This window comes from Manis pentadactyla, chromosome 4, assembly GCF_030020395.1.
Source record: "Manis pentadactyla isolate mManPen7 chromosome 4, mManPen7.hap1, whole genome shotgun sequence".
NCBI classification, from domain to species: domain Eukaryota; kingdom Metazoa; phylum Chordata; class Mammalia; order Pholidota; family Manidae; genus Manis; species Manis pentadactyla.
This window is the reverse complement of record NC_080022.1, coordinates 16,892,375-16,906,686: the sequence shown is the minus strand read 5'-3', so window position 1 is coordinate 16,906,686 and position 14,312 is coordinate 16,892,375. Positions and strand designations below refer to the sequence as shown.

Sequence of the window (14,312 nt, the reverse complement as noted above, 5' to 3'; positions counted from 1 at the left end):
CAGACATATATGGTCAATTAATATTTGATAAAGGAGCCGTGGACATACAATGGGGAAATGACAGTCTCTTCAACAGATGGTGCTGGCAAAACTGGACAGCTACATGTAGGAGAATGAAACTGGACCATTGTCTAACCCCATATACAAAAGTAAACTCAAAATGGATCAAAGACCTGAATGTAAGTCACGAAACCATTAAACTCTTGGAAGAAAACATAGGCACAAACCTCTTAGACATAAACATGAGTGACCTCTTCTTGAACATATCTCCCCGGGCAAGGAAAACAACAGCAAAAATGAACAAGTGGGACTATATTAAGCTGAAAAGCTTCTGTACAGCAAAAGACACCATCAATAGAACAAAAAGGAACCCTACAGTATGGGAGAATATCTTTGAATATGACACATCCGATAAAGGCTTGACGTCCAGAATATATAAAGAGCTCACACACCTCAACAAACAAAAAACAAATAACCCAATTAAAAAATGGGCATAGGAACTGAACAGACGGTTCTCCAAAAAAGAAATACAGATGGCCAACAGACACATGAAAAGATGCTCCACATCGCTAATTATCAGAGAAATGCAAATTAAAACTACAATGAGGTATCACCTCACACCAGTAAGGATGGCTGCCATCCAAAAGACAAACAACAACAAATGTTGGCGAGGCTGTGGAGAAAGGGGAACCCTCCTACACTGCTGGTGGGAATGTAAACTTGTTCAACCATTGTGGAAAGCAGTATGGAGGTACATCAAAATGCTCAAAACAGACATACCATTTGACCCAGGAATTGCACTCCTAGGAATTTACCCTAAGAATGCAGCAATCAAGTATGAGAAAGACCAATGTACCCCTATGTTTATCGCAGCACTATTTACAATAGCCAAGAATTGGAAGCAACCTAAATATCCATTGATAGATGAATGGATAAAGAAGATGTGGTACATATACACAATGGAATACTACTCAGCCATAAGAAAAGGGCAAATCCAACCATTTGCAGCAACATGGATGGAGCTGGAGGGTATTATGCTCAGTGAAACAAGCCAAGCAGAGAAAGAGAAATACCAAATGATTTCACTCATCTGTGGAATATAAGAACAAAGGAAAAACTGAAGGAACAAAACAGCAACAGAATCACAGAACTCAAGAATGGACTAACAGGTACCAAAGGGAAAGGGACTGGGGAGGATGGGTGGGTAGGGAGGGATAAGGGGGGGCAGAAAAAGAGGGGTATTAAGATTAGCATCCATAGCGGGGTGGGAGAAAGGGGAGGGCTGTACAACACAGAGAAGACAAGCAGTGATTCTACAACAGGTTGCTACGCTGATGGACAGTGACTGTAAAGGAGTATATAGGGGGGACCTGGTATAGGGGAGAGCCTAGTAAACAAAGTATTCGTCATGTAAGTGTAGATTAATGATTAAAAAAAAAAAAAAAAAGCAGTTCCTATGTGGTGACCTCTAATGAGTTCTACACAATGATATAAAGGGCATATAAAAGTGTAGACAAAGGGTCTGTTTGTGTTTATACAGAGGATCAAAGCCTAATTTGGCTACCCCGAAAATGAACTAAGATACGATATGAAAAAGAACTTCCAACATCAGCACTCTCGGGAAGACTCATGACAGAAGATGATCAGCAAAAAAAAAAAACTCCAACAAAGATCCATGCACTGTCACAGGTGTAGATGCACTCATCCCACCAGTTCCTGGACTTGCCATGGGAATGATGAAGGAGATATCTAAGCTGGCCTGTGCATACAGTAAAACAAAAATTGGACTGGATCTATACTGTTGGAACTCAACCAAGAATTAGGAGAAGTGCAAATTGTAGCACTCCAAAATCTTACAACCACAGACTATTTATCGTTAAAAGAACATATGGGATATGAACAGTCCCCAGGAATGGGTTGTTCTAGTTTATCTGAATTCTCTCAGACTGTTTAAGTTCAGTCGGACAATATCCACCATATCATAGATAAGTTTTCACAAATGCCTAAGGTGCCTAACTGGTTTTCTTGGTTTCACTGGAGATGGCTAGTAATTACAGGTATGCTTTGGTTAGGTAACTATATTCCTATTATGTTAATGTGTGTGCACAATTTAATTAGTAGTTTAAAACCTATACATGCTGAAGTTACTGTACTAGAAGATATGTCAAAGAAATAATCAATCTCCCCATGTTTTCTTCTGCCTGCTACTTCTATAGCTTTTCTTCGTCCTTCCTAATACAACCCTTAAATAGAATTCGTGCCTCATATCAAATTTACCGAGTATCATAATTCTTCCAAGTGGTAAAGATACCTCAAGACAAATGCTGGGCATAGAAGCCACGGGGCATAAATATGCAAAGAAGTAAAAAGCTAACCTTTTCAAACAATAAGGCTTCTCTCTCACTTACCAACTTAACATTTCCCTGTATGGCCCCGGAAGATGACTGGTTAGCCAGAGACGGGTAAGATTCCTCAAGGGAGGAACAACCTAAGACAGGCACAGTCGCAGGGGGCCATCAGGTGAGAAAATGGGGAGCAGCAGAGGTGAGGCTTAGAACCTCCCCCCTCATGTTCTGAGAGAAATCTTCTGCATACATGGATGTTTATTGCCCTCGTCTAGCTCGGATTAACACATAGTCTACAGGCACACACCTGATCATCTACATTTGCTCTCTTACAACACTAAACTCTGTTTTCTACCTTTATCTCGTATCTACCTACCACTTCAGCATTTTATTAAAAATAATAAAGAGAGAAATGTGGTATCCACATATAAATCAAGTTTAAAAATCAAATGAATATTCATATTTGAACTGTGTATAGTTCATAATGCATGAACAAAACCGAAAGCTTCTGTGATGACTGCCCTTGCACTGTTCACCATGTAACTTATTCACTATGTAAGAATTTGTACTCCATGTAAGAATTTGTTCGTTATATGCATCAGAAGATTGGAGACTGACGAAAATTAGGCTTGGGGTGGATTAATGATTGTGCATTGAGTATTGACCCCCCTATACAGAAATTTATTGTGGTTAACAACTATTTGATCAATAAATATGAGAGATGCCCTCACAAAATATATATATATATATATATATAAACACACTTCCAATTGTAAAATAAATAAGTAACCGGGATGTAATGTATAGCATAAGGAATATAGTCAAAATATTGTAACAACTTGGTATGGTGATACCTGGTACCTAGAATTATCATGTATATAAATGTTGAATCACTGTGTTGTACACCTGAAACTAATGTAATGCAATACTGTTGTCAACTACCCTTCAATTAAAAAAAAAAAAAAAAAATGAATTACACCAAACATTTAAAAAAGAGTTACACCTATCCTTCTCAGCTATTCCAAAAAATAGAAGAGGAAGAAACTGTCCCAAGTTCATTCTATGAGGCTAGCATTATCCTGATACCAAAACCAAAGACACCACAGAAAAAGAAAATTACAGGCCAATATTCCTAATGAGCACAGATGCAAAAATCCTCAACAAAATATTAGCAAGCTGAATTCAACAATATACTAAAAGGACCATTCACCATGATCAAGTGGAATTACTCGAGGAATGCAAGGTTCAATATCTGCAAATCAATTGACATGATACACCACACTGACAAAATGAACGATAAATGATTGTATGGTCATGGTCATCTCAATAGACACAGGAAAAGCATTTGACAAAATTCAACATCCATTCATAATAAAAATTCTCAACAAAGTGTGTTTAGAGGGAATATAACACAATATAATAAAGGCCATATATGACAAATCCACAGCTAACATCATACTCAATGGTGAAAAGATGAAAGCTTTTCCTTTTTCCTCTAAGATCAGGAACAAGCAAGGATGTCTACTCTCACCACTTTTATTCAACACAGGACTTGAAGACCTAGCCTCAGCAACCAGACAACAAAAATAAAAGGTACCCACATTGGTAAGGAAGAAGTAACACTGTCACTATTTGCAGACAACATGATACTGTACATAACAAACCCTAAAGATGCTACCAAAAGACTATTACAACTAATAAATGAATTCAGTAAAATTATAGGACACAAAACTGAAATATAGAAATCTATTGTGTTTCTATACATTAATGATAAAGTAGCAGCAAGTGAAATTAACAATCCCATTTATAATTGCATCAAAAAGAATAAAATACCTAAGAATAAATTTAACCAGGGAAGTGAACAACCTATACTTTGAAAACTGTAAGATACTGATGAAAGAAACAGATGATGATAAATAAATGGAAAGATATACCACCCTAATGAATTGGAAAAATATTGTTAAAACGTTCATACTACCCAAAGCAATCTACAGGGATTCAATACTATCCCTATCAAAATGGAAATGGTATTTTTCACAGAATTAGAATATCCTAAAGTTTATATGGACCACAAAGACCTTGTCATCCTGAGAAAGAACAACAAAGATGGAAGTATCACAATGCCAGATTTCAAACTATATATACTACAAAGCTATAGTAATCAAAGCAGTATGGCACTGGTACCAAACTAGACACATAGATCAACGGAACAAATATGAAGCTCTGAAATAAACCCACACTTATATGGTCAATCTACAACAAGGGCGGCAAGAACATATAATGGAGAAAAGACAGTCTCTTCAATAAATTGTGCTGGGAAAACTCAACAACAACATGGAAAAGAATGAAACTGGACCACTTTCCTAAACCATACACAAAAATAAACTCAAATCGGCATCAAGACCTGAAATCATAAAACTCTTAAAAGCAAAACACAGGAAATAATGGACATCAGCCTTAGTAGTATTTTTCTGGATCTGTGTCCTCAGGCAAAGGAAACAAATGCAAAAATAAACAATTGGGACTACATCAAACTAAAAAGCTTTTGTACCACAAAGAAAACAATTAGCAAAATGAAAAAGCAACATACTGAATGGGAGAATATATTTGCAAATGATATATCTGATAAGGGGTTAATATCTAAAATACATAAAGAACTCATACAACTATAGCACAGAGAAGATAAGTAGTGACTCTATGGCATCTTACTATGCTAATGGACAGTGACTGTAATGGGGTATGTGGTGGGGACTTGATAATAGGGGGTAATGTAGTAATCACAATGTTGCTCATGTGAAACCTGAGCATAAGTTTGTACATCAATGATACCTTAATAAAAAAATAAAAAAGAACTCATACAACTCAATTCCAAAAACAACAAAAAATAATCTGATTAAAAAATGGGCAGAGAACCTGAACAGACATTTTTCCAAAGAAAGACATACAGATGGCCCATAGACACATGAAAAGATGCTTAACATCACAAATCACCTGGAAATTAAAACCAAAGCCACAATGAGGCATCACGTCACACCAGTCAGAATAGCAAGTATCAAAAATACAAGAAATAACAAGTGTTGGTGAGGATGTGGAGAAAAGGGAACCCTCATGCAGTTGGTGGGAATGTAAGCTGGTCCAGCTACTACAGAAAACAGTATGTAGGTCCCTCAAAAAATTGAAAATAGGAATAGCATACGAAACAGTAATTCCACTCCTGGGTATTCACCTGAAGAAAAACAAAAACACTAATTCAAAAAGATATACATACCCTTATGTTTACTGCTGTATTATTTATGATAGCCAGTATATGGAAGCAAAGTAATTATCCATCGAACAGATGAATGGATAAAGAAGATGTGGTATACACACACATATGGAATATTACTCAGCAAGAAAAAATAATGAAATCTTGCCATTTGTGATAACATGGATGGACCTAGAGGGTATTATGCTGAGTGAAATAAATCAGACAGAAAAAGACAAATACCATATGATTGCATGTGGAATCTAAGAAACACAACAAATGAACAAAACAGAAATACTCATAAATACAGAGAACAGGGATTCAATACTATCCCTATCAAAATAGAAATGGTATTTTTCACAGAATTAGTGACTGGTAGCTGCCAGAGGGGAAAGAGGTGGATGTGCAAAACAGATGAAGGGCATAAAAGGTACAGACTTCCAATTATAAAATAAATAAAAGTAACAAGGATGAAAAGTAAAGTCTAGAGAAAATAGCCCATAATACTGTAATAACTTTGTATGGTGACAAATGGTAAGTATGCCTAATTGTGGTGAGCATTTCATAATATATATAACTGTTAAATCACTATGTTGTGCACCTGAAACAAATATAATATCATACAACTATACTTCAATAAAAAAGGTAAATAACCTACTTTAAAAATGAGGCAATGATTTGAGAAGATACTCACCAAAGAGGATATACAAATGGTCAATAAGCACAAGAAGAGATGCCCAACATCATTAAGAATTAGGGTAATACATACCAAAACCACAATGATACCACTTCACATCTACATCTTTAATAAAAAGACAGTATCAAGTGTTGGTTGACAAGGACATGGAGAAACTGGAACCCTCATACAATGCCAGTGGAAATGTAAAATGATAAAGTTGCTATGGAAAACTGGCAGTTCCTCAAAGAGTTAAACACAGACATACCATACGACTCTGCAATTTCACTCCTATCTATATACCTAAGAGAACTGAAAACATGTTCAGACAAACATTTTTTAATAAATGCTCATAGCAGCATTATTTGTAATAGCCAAGAAGTGGAAACAACCCAATGTCCATCAAATGATGACTGGATAAACAAAATGTGGTATATCCAGATATTATTCCACCAGAGTTATCAAGTACTGAATGGGAGTAAGGAATCTTTGAAAACACACTAAAGCAAGGCGCAAAAGGCCTTTGCTACATGATTCCATTTATATAAAATGTCTAGAAGGAGCAAATCCATAGAAACAGAAAGGAGTTTAGAGGTTGCCAAGGAAGGGTTGGGGGAAAGGGAAAATGAAGAGTGGCTGTCAATGATACAGATGTCTTTTGGAGGTGATGGAAATGCCCTAAAATTGAGTGTGGTTTTGGTTGCACAATTTTGTGAATATGTTAAAAATCGCTGAATCATACGCTTAAAAGTGGTAAATTTAATGGTATATGTGAATTATCCCAATACACCCCATTTTTAAAAAACAGCTTATCAACATGGTTTCTGGCCACACTTTGTATTAAAATAGTAAAATAAAACCATTTTGGGCTTCTGCTTCTACATCACTTCTGAAAGATGTAAGTTGTAACCTCTATGATTTTCTAACCCATGTTTGGTAAAGGCCCCCAAAAGCCTTTCCTCTTAGTTAGCACAAGGTATTTGTTGTTGGAAAGAGATCCCCAAGTGGGTAGCTGGATCTGAGGGGCCTCAGTCTGGGTACTGTTCTTCTCAAGAAGATCCTTATACACACTACCTTGATATACCTAGTAAAACATTATATGCAGATAGAAAATCTGTATATGCATGAAGTATATAAATCACATCACACGATTTTAAATATTTACTTATTTAAAAATGACAGGTATGTATGTTTCCGGTTTTCTCAACTGAACCATGAAATCTCCAGGAAAAGATCCACATTTAAAGTCTGAACCCTAGGACTACTGCCCCAGTGCCCAGCACCCTGCTGGTGTTCCATGTGGTCCTTTGTTTTCAGAAGCTTATGGTATCGTATCACAACGGAAGTGGAGAGCTTACGTTCAGGTTCCACCACTTACTCAGCTATGTGACATAGGCAAGCTGCTTGAACTTAGGCAAGTATGCCTCAGTTTGTTCATTCCTTAAATGGGCCTAACAATACCTGCATAGTGGTGTTTAGCAAAAATAAAAGTTTGGTGACGCTCTGAACACAGCATCTGGCACCCAGATTAGTGAGGCAGCTTTTGTCTGTATTTACTGTTCTGTGATAAATCTTCTTCCCATATATCTGCACCTTGACCAACTGATATCAGCCCTTTTGGTTAGCTTTCTCATCTGTAAAAATCTGTCAGAAGATTGCGGAGAGGATAAAAGGAAAACTCCCAGCGGACTGCAAGGGCTAAAAAAAAAAAAAAACGTTCCTTTCTTTTACGTCTCCAGGGCTAAGGCAATTCCTTTAGCATCACCCAACATCCCCAATATGCTCCCAGTTGAAACTCCATAAATGCTGCTGAGCAGCACCCAGATACATTTGTGAACAAGCAAGTGCTATGTCTCCAGCAACGCCAACCATAACTCTACGTCAGGGAGCCATTTTTTCCAGTCAAGAAAATGAAAAAGTGTACAAAATGTAATGAGTAAAACACCCCTTATATCAAAACCTCATTCCCAGGACGGCCCGGTCCCAGCACAAAGACCACACTGAACCACCGGCAAGGACCTTCGCCTCTTTCGCCCCACCCACTCAGCTAGTGAGGTGACGGGGTGGGGATACGACTGACTGGGGCCGTCTGGGTGGGCGCAGGGTTCAAGGCCGGGGAAAGAGAGGAGGAGGTTTGGGGGCTGGACACCTCGAGGAAGCGAGGCACCGGATCTGTGGTTTGAAGGAGGGGGTCGGGCCTCACCTTCGCCCGCTTGCGCCGGCTGGTACGTCGTCCCTCCGGAGTCTCTGCGATTCCCGTTTCCATGGGGGTAACTGACCCGGCCACGACGGTAGGTCCGGCTTGAGGCCCGGCGGACCCGGGCGGCTCGGCGAGGCTCCCAGGCGGCGAGGCCCGCGGAGGCTCCTTCTTTCGGGGAGTGCGCTCTCCGGCCGCCCCCGGCCCGGCCTCGGCAGGGCCCGACAGGCCCGCAGGCGGCGCGGCCACCTCTGAGCCGTTCTCCGCGCCGCCCGCTGCCCCAGGGCCGGCCTCGGTCCCGGCCGCCGCAGCTGCTGCCGCCGCCGCCGCCGCCGCCGCGGCTGCTGCCTTCTTCCCAGACAACATCTCCGGCCTCCTGGCCGCCGACAGCCGCAGGGGCCGCTCGCCCTGTCGGTCCGTGAGTCCGGAGCCACTTAGCCTCGCCGCACTTCACGCAGTCTGCGCGCTGCCAGCAGCCGTCGAGTACGCACGCGTTAAGCGCGCTCCCGCCGCGCCCGGACAAAAAGGCCCGAGACGCCTGCGGCCCCACCCTCCCTCGCTGCCATAGAGCGGCGTCCTTGGGGCTAGAGTGGCTCCATGGCAAAGAGCGCGATGGTTTCCTAGAGAGTCTCCTTGGTTTTTGGAGTCGGTCCCGGCACTATCCCGGTCCTAGGGCTTCTGGGCCAGACTGCACCTCCAAGGGCGACCGTTTCATCCAGGGACTTGCGTGGATTCATGAATTCATTCATTCATCCATTCACTCATTCATTCACTTACCGGCTCGTCAGTTTAACCAATATCTATTAACGCACCCTGTGTGACAAGGGTTTAAGTATGAAGTTCTTTCTTTCAAAGAGCTTACAGTCTAGAGAGGGGAAAACACTGAAATGTAAATGATAAATCATCTCATTTATTTATAATTGGCCTGCTTGGACTGGGGTTAATTTGGGGGAGCAAATGAGTTTCGTGGGAATAAAATAGAAGTCAAATCCAGGTTTGAGTCCAAACTGTATTGGTTTTGCCTCCAGGGCTTTGTTGTGCCCTCCCTTGTGTGTGGACCTCCTCCCATTCCCTATGTCGTCCTTCCCTTTCCAGCTCCATACATAACACGGCTTTCTATTCCAGGGTAATTCTAATACTGATGATGGTGGAGGCAGTTTATTCTTTTAATTTCTGAAGGAATCCTTCACTGACCCAACACAGAGGCTTTGTGTTAAGGTTTATTTCCACATTACACAGAACTGGATTTGGTTTTTTACATGTCTGTCTCTTCAAAGTATGATTTTTTAAAAATTCCATTTACATGAAATTCAAGAACTGGTAAAACTAATCTCTAATTATAGAGTTGCCTGGACAAGGGTAAGGGGTTAACTGCAAAAGAGCAGTAGGGAACCTCCTGGGGGTGACGGAAATTTTTATATCTTGGTGGCAGTGGTGTATATATTAGTCAAAACTCATTGTACTCTACATGTAAAATAAGTATGTTTTATTTTATGTCAGTTGTACTTCATTCAAGTTGAATTTTTGCTTTTTTAAAGCTAAACAAACAGAAAAAAAGAGGCGGTCAAGTCCAGGAAAACTAGAAGCTATTCAAGAAAGTGTAATCATAGTACAACATACAGCTCAGTTGTGACCTCCATTGACATGGCCCTAACAATGTAAGCAATGAATACTGTTTTAACCAAAGTGATAGAAATATTTTGAGAGAATGGAGAAAAAGAGAAAATTTGTGGAGGAAAGGGATAAGGGGTTTCTGGAAGGGAGGATGAAGTGGGAATGAGGAAGGTTCTGCATAGGAGGTAAGTCCTCATCTTCCATCATAAAAAGATAGTACATAATGTGAAAATAAATCAAGAAATAACACTATAAGCATACTATAAGATATATCAAAATAAATACCAGAAGAAACAGCTGAAAAAGCTGGAATTGGTTATCTGAGTTGTATAACTTGAGGGAGGGGGTAAGATAGGAGATTGAAACTTGTTTATTTCAATCCTGTAGTTCTGACTTTTTTGCACATTTATTAATTTAATAAAACTTAAAATTTGATTTTAAATTATGCATATCCTTTGACCAAGCAGTCCTGGTTTCAGGAAAACATAGGCAAATATTCAAGTATACATACAAAGGTTTAACTTTAATGCTGTTTATCTCAGGTTATAGGTAATAACAATTAAGGAGAACTAATCCAATGCCCCAAGTGGCAACTAATTGAATATACCTGATGGCCATTAAAATTGCTATTTGAACATAAAGAACTCTCATACAAAATACTGAGCATATGTCAAAGATTTATTTAACTCTCTTTTGAGACAAGCAGCATGATGCTAAAGTTGGTTCAAAGGAAAATATGAGAAGCTGACTGCAGTAAAACAGAATGCAGGAATAAGATTGCAAAGTTATATAAGAAAAAAATGGATAATGTTCTACAAGGCCATAAAACTAAACAGTGGGGTTATCCTTTCTATCAAACAGAACTCATTTGTATCTATATGCAAAATATAATCATTTGCAACCTACCCATTTTTTTCCAGAAATAGCTTTTACTTTTTAAAAATTGTGGTAAAATATGCATAACATAAAATTTATCATCCTAATCATATTTAAGAGTTATCTTGGTTTTATTATTATTCTATTTTTGTGGCCAAATAAGAACTTAACCTCAGCATTTTTTATTTGTTAAAAAAAGATTTGTTTTGAAATGTGCACATGTGCATGCACATACACACACACACTGTCCTCCTTCATTCACTTAGCATAATCTACTCAAAGTTCATCCATGTTGTAGCATGTTTCAGAATTTCCTTCCTTTTTTAAGGCTAAATAATTCCATTGTATGTACATACAATATTTTGTTTACCCATTCATCTCTTGATGGGTTTTGGGGTTGCTTCCACCTTTTGGCTATTGTGTAATGCTGCTGTGAGCATGGGTGCACAAATACCTCTTCAAGACTCTGCTTTCAGTTCTTTTGGATATATACCCAGAAGAGGAATTGCTGGAGCAACTTATCTACTTACCTGACTTTTTGGCATCTGACTTTCCAGAGTCAGGACCTTAATCAATATTAAATAGTAAGTCAAACAAAGTTACCTTCACTTAAAACATCAAGTGGTCAACAGGTGGACCAGTTCGACAATATTCTAGTTTGACTTTGAGCTCACAGTAATCTTTTTGTCTTCCTCCCAAATTTTGAGTAATTTTTCTTCACAATCTCCTTCACTATGAGGGTAGGGGCTCTATATTGCTAGCCATTTTATTCCCAGTGGTTAGGCCCAGAGGTACTATTGAAGGAATGAAGTCCTATGTCACCTAGGGCCTACATCACCTGGCAGTTGTGAGGACATCATGAGATTATGCTTGCAAAGTGCCTGTTAAAGTTTGGCACACAGTAGCTACTTCAGATATAGGAGTATCTAATATTGTTATGGGGCAGCTGGGGAAGGCGGGGCTGGTTATGTCTCAGAGGAAGGGGCAGCCGTGACTTCTGTCATGGAGGGCAAATCTCTGAGATGGGGCACTGAGGCAGAGTCTCAGGGCCTGAGTGCCTCTAAGCCATAATGCTGAGGGAACTAATGCCTCTTTTTAGGAATATCTATGGGTTAATTGCTTCCTCAGGTACCATAGGAGCATTGGTGGCTTGGCTGATCGACTATAAGGCAGCCTTGTTTGGGTTCTTATTCCTTCTGTTGCTTAGCAACTGGCTGGTCAACTGTGAACTCAAGCCCACCCCACCAGAGTCCGAGCAGGTGAGCAAGAGGGGCCCTGGCTTCAGCTGGGTTTGATGGGAAATTTACAGCTAGATTGGGGTGGCAGACAGGGAAGATGTCAGGAGAATGGGGTGAGACTGAGGAACCCAAGACCACTGGTCTAGGTCCCCACTTTGCAGCTCCCTCTGGGGTGACAGACGACAAAGCATTCTTCCTACACATGGTTTCATTTCCCTCTGCTGAAAAATAGGGACCATCCCAGACTCTTCTATATCATGGCTGATGTCAACATGCTTTGGCAACAATAACAATGACTTAAAAGTGGAAAAAAATTTAAATGGATAAACTAAAGGTACATGTGTAATGTAGATATAGATACAGCTCTAAAATAGGATAATGAACACAGCAGAAATGTACCTATGTTATGACATCTTTATATAAAATTTAAAAACATGCAAAACAGTATCCTGCCTTGTTTATGGATACTTATGAAAGTATTCTGAGGCAGGATTTCTCAACCTGGCACAACTGACACTGGATGGGATAATTATTGGTTGCGAGGGAGAATCCTGTGCATGTTGGATGTTTACCAGAATCCTTAGGATAGCACCCTCACCCCCTTATAATAATCAAAAATGTCAGCAGACATTGCCAAATGCCCCTTGGGGAGGGCAAAATACCCACCCATTGAGAGCCACTGGTATAAAGAAATGAATGGAAAAAACAAATACCAAACTCAGGACTGCAGTTGAGATGAGGTTCAGGGAGGGGAGAGGAATACCTAGAAGAGGGATCTAAAGGGGACTTCAATCACATTCGTGATATTTTTATTCCTTAAGTGGGTGTGGGAACGTGGGCATTTGTTACAATATTTACTTTTTTGCATGTCTGAAATATTAAATTCTTAAATAATTTTAAAGATCAGATATTTGTAGCTGAATCCAAAAAGAAAAAAAAATTAAGTGTTATTATTAACTGTGTGAGAGGCAGAGGAGGAGTACAGAGATAATCATGAGAACACTGACTTGGCAGCTGGAGATTTTCTGAGACCTGACAAAGGAGGTCTCTGAGAGAGGCACATTGGGAAAGTACAAACTCTGGAGACAGAGACATTGGGTTAAGGGTTTTATGGCCTTTGTGAGTGCAGATTAGTGGGCCATTTCATTTCTTCCTATGAACCAAAGGCAACTGTGGGTCCTGGCAGTTGAGGGCTCTCACGCAGGCTGGATACTGCTGAGAAAGGGACCTTCCTCCGCGGGGCCTTAATTTTCTTACACACAAGTTGGGCAAAGATGCTCTCCTTTCAGGCTGCTCGTGACAACTGATTAAGACGATGTTGATAAATCACCTGGCATGGGAGGGGATGATCATTAACCAACTTTTCCTCTTTCTGTGATGGTGAGTTCAGGAAGAGGCAGATAAACCAAAGGTTCCCAAAACCAAACCCAACAGCAACGTCATGAGCATGAAAGAAGTCAAGAGACTGCACGCCTGCTTTGCCCTCCAGGACAAGATCCTTGAACGGCTTTTGTTCAGTGAAATTAAGCTGAAAGTCTTAGAAAATCAGATGTTCATCATATGGAATAGAATGAATCACCGTGGGAGGTTCGGCCGACAGCAGACATTTCACAAACACAGAACTGGCAAGAAGAGGAATCCACTAAGGACTTCATCTCTGATTGCACTATTCCCCCTGCTGAGGTCAGAGAGACTGGGGTGGGCTGGCCTCCTCTGTTGTTACCTTTACTCAGTAAAACCCAGTCAGAGATAATTGAATTTTCTTCATAAATCACACTAGAGAGGAGAACTGGAGGCTGAAAGGTTGGTGACCTCTGGAAAAGAAAGCCATGCTCACCAGGTCTATGACACGGCCTGATAGGAGCTCTGGCACCCAGCCCTTCCTCTCTTTCAGCTGGGCCACCTCCACCCGTGTCTAGACCATGATCCCTGTTCACCCTGAGTCTTACAACGGCCTCCCCAGGGCTGTTGCAGCTTCTTGTCTACCCTCACCCTGTGCTCAGAGGCCAGAGCGCACCCTGCCAAGCACGCTGCTGGGCGTATTCCTTGCCACGCTTGACAGAATAAAAGCCACACTCACACCCTCCATGATCTGACCTCCTTTCCATTTTTTGGTTCTGTT

General features: G+C 40.3%; 2 protein-coding genes across 3 annotated transcripts in view; one reads left to right on the top strand and one right to left on the bottom strand.

Annotated features, from left to right (window-relative positions):
• The window catches only part of KDM1A (lysine demethylase 1A), a 65,836-nt gene extending 56,853 nt beyond the window's left edge, over window positions 1–8,983 (bottom strand). For both annotated transcript variants that reach the window (XM_036914643.2, XM_036914645.2), the window contains exon 1: window positions 8,469–8,983. In XM_036914643.2, coding sequence (XP_036770538.1) covers window positions 8,469–8,828 — 360 coding nt within the window. In that variant the 5' untranslated portion in view covers window positions 8,829–8,983. The remainder of the gene's footprint in view (window positions 1–8,468) is intronic.
• A 3,039-nt stretch (window positions 8,984–12,022) lies between these two features.
• On the top strand, window positions 12,023–14,109 carry TEX46 (testis expressed 46). Its single transcript, XM_057501970.1, has 3 exons — window positions 12,023–12,211; window positions 13,581–13,777; window positions 14,085–14,109. Exons 1-3 carry the CDS (start codon window positions 12,023–12,025, stop codon window positions 14,107–14,109), a joined length of 411 nt encoding a protein of 136 aa, XP_057357953.1.
• The last annotated feature ends 203 nt before the right edge of the window (window positions 14,110–14,312 follow it).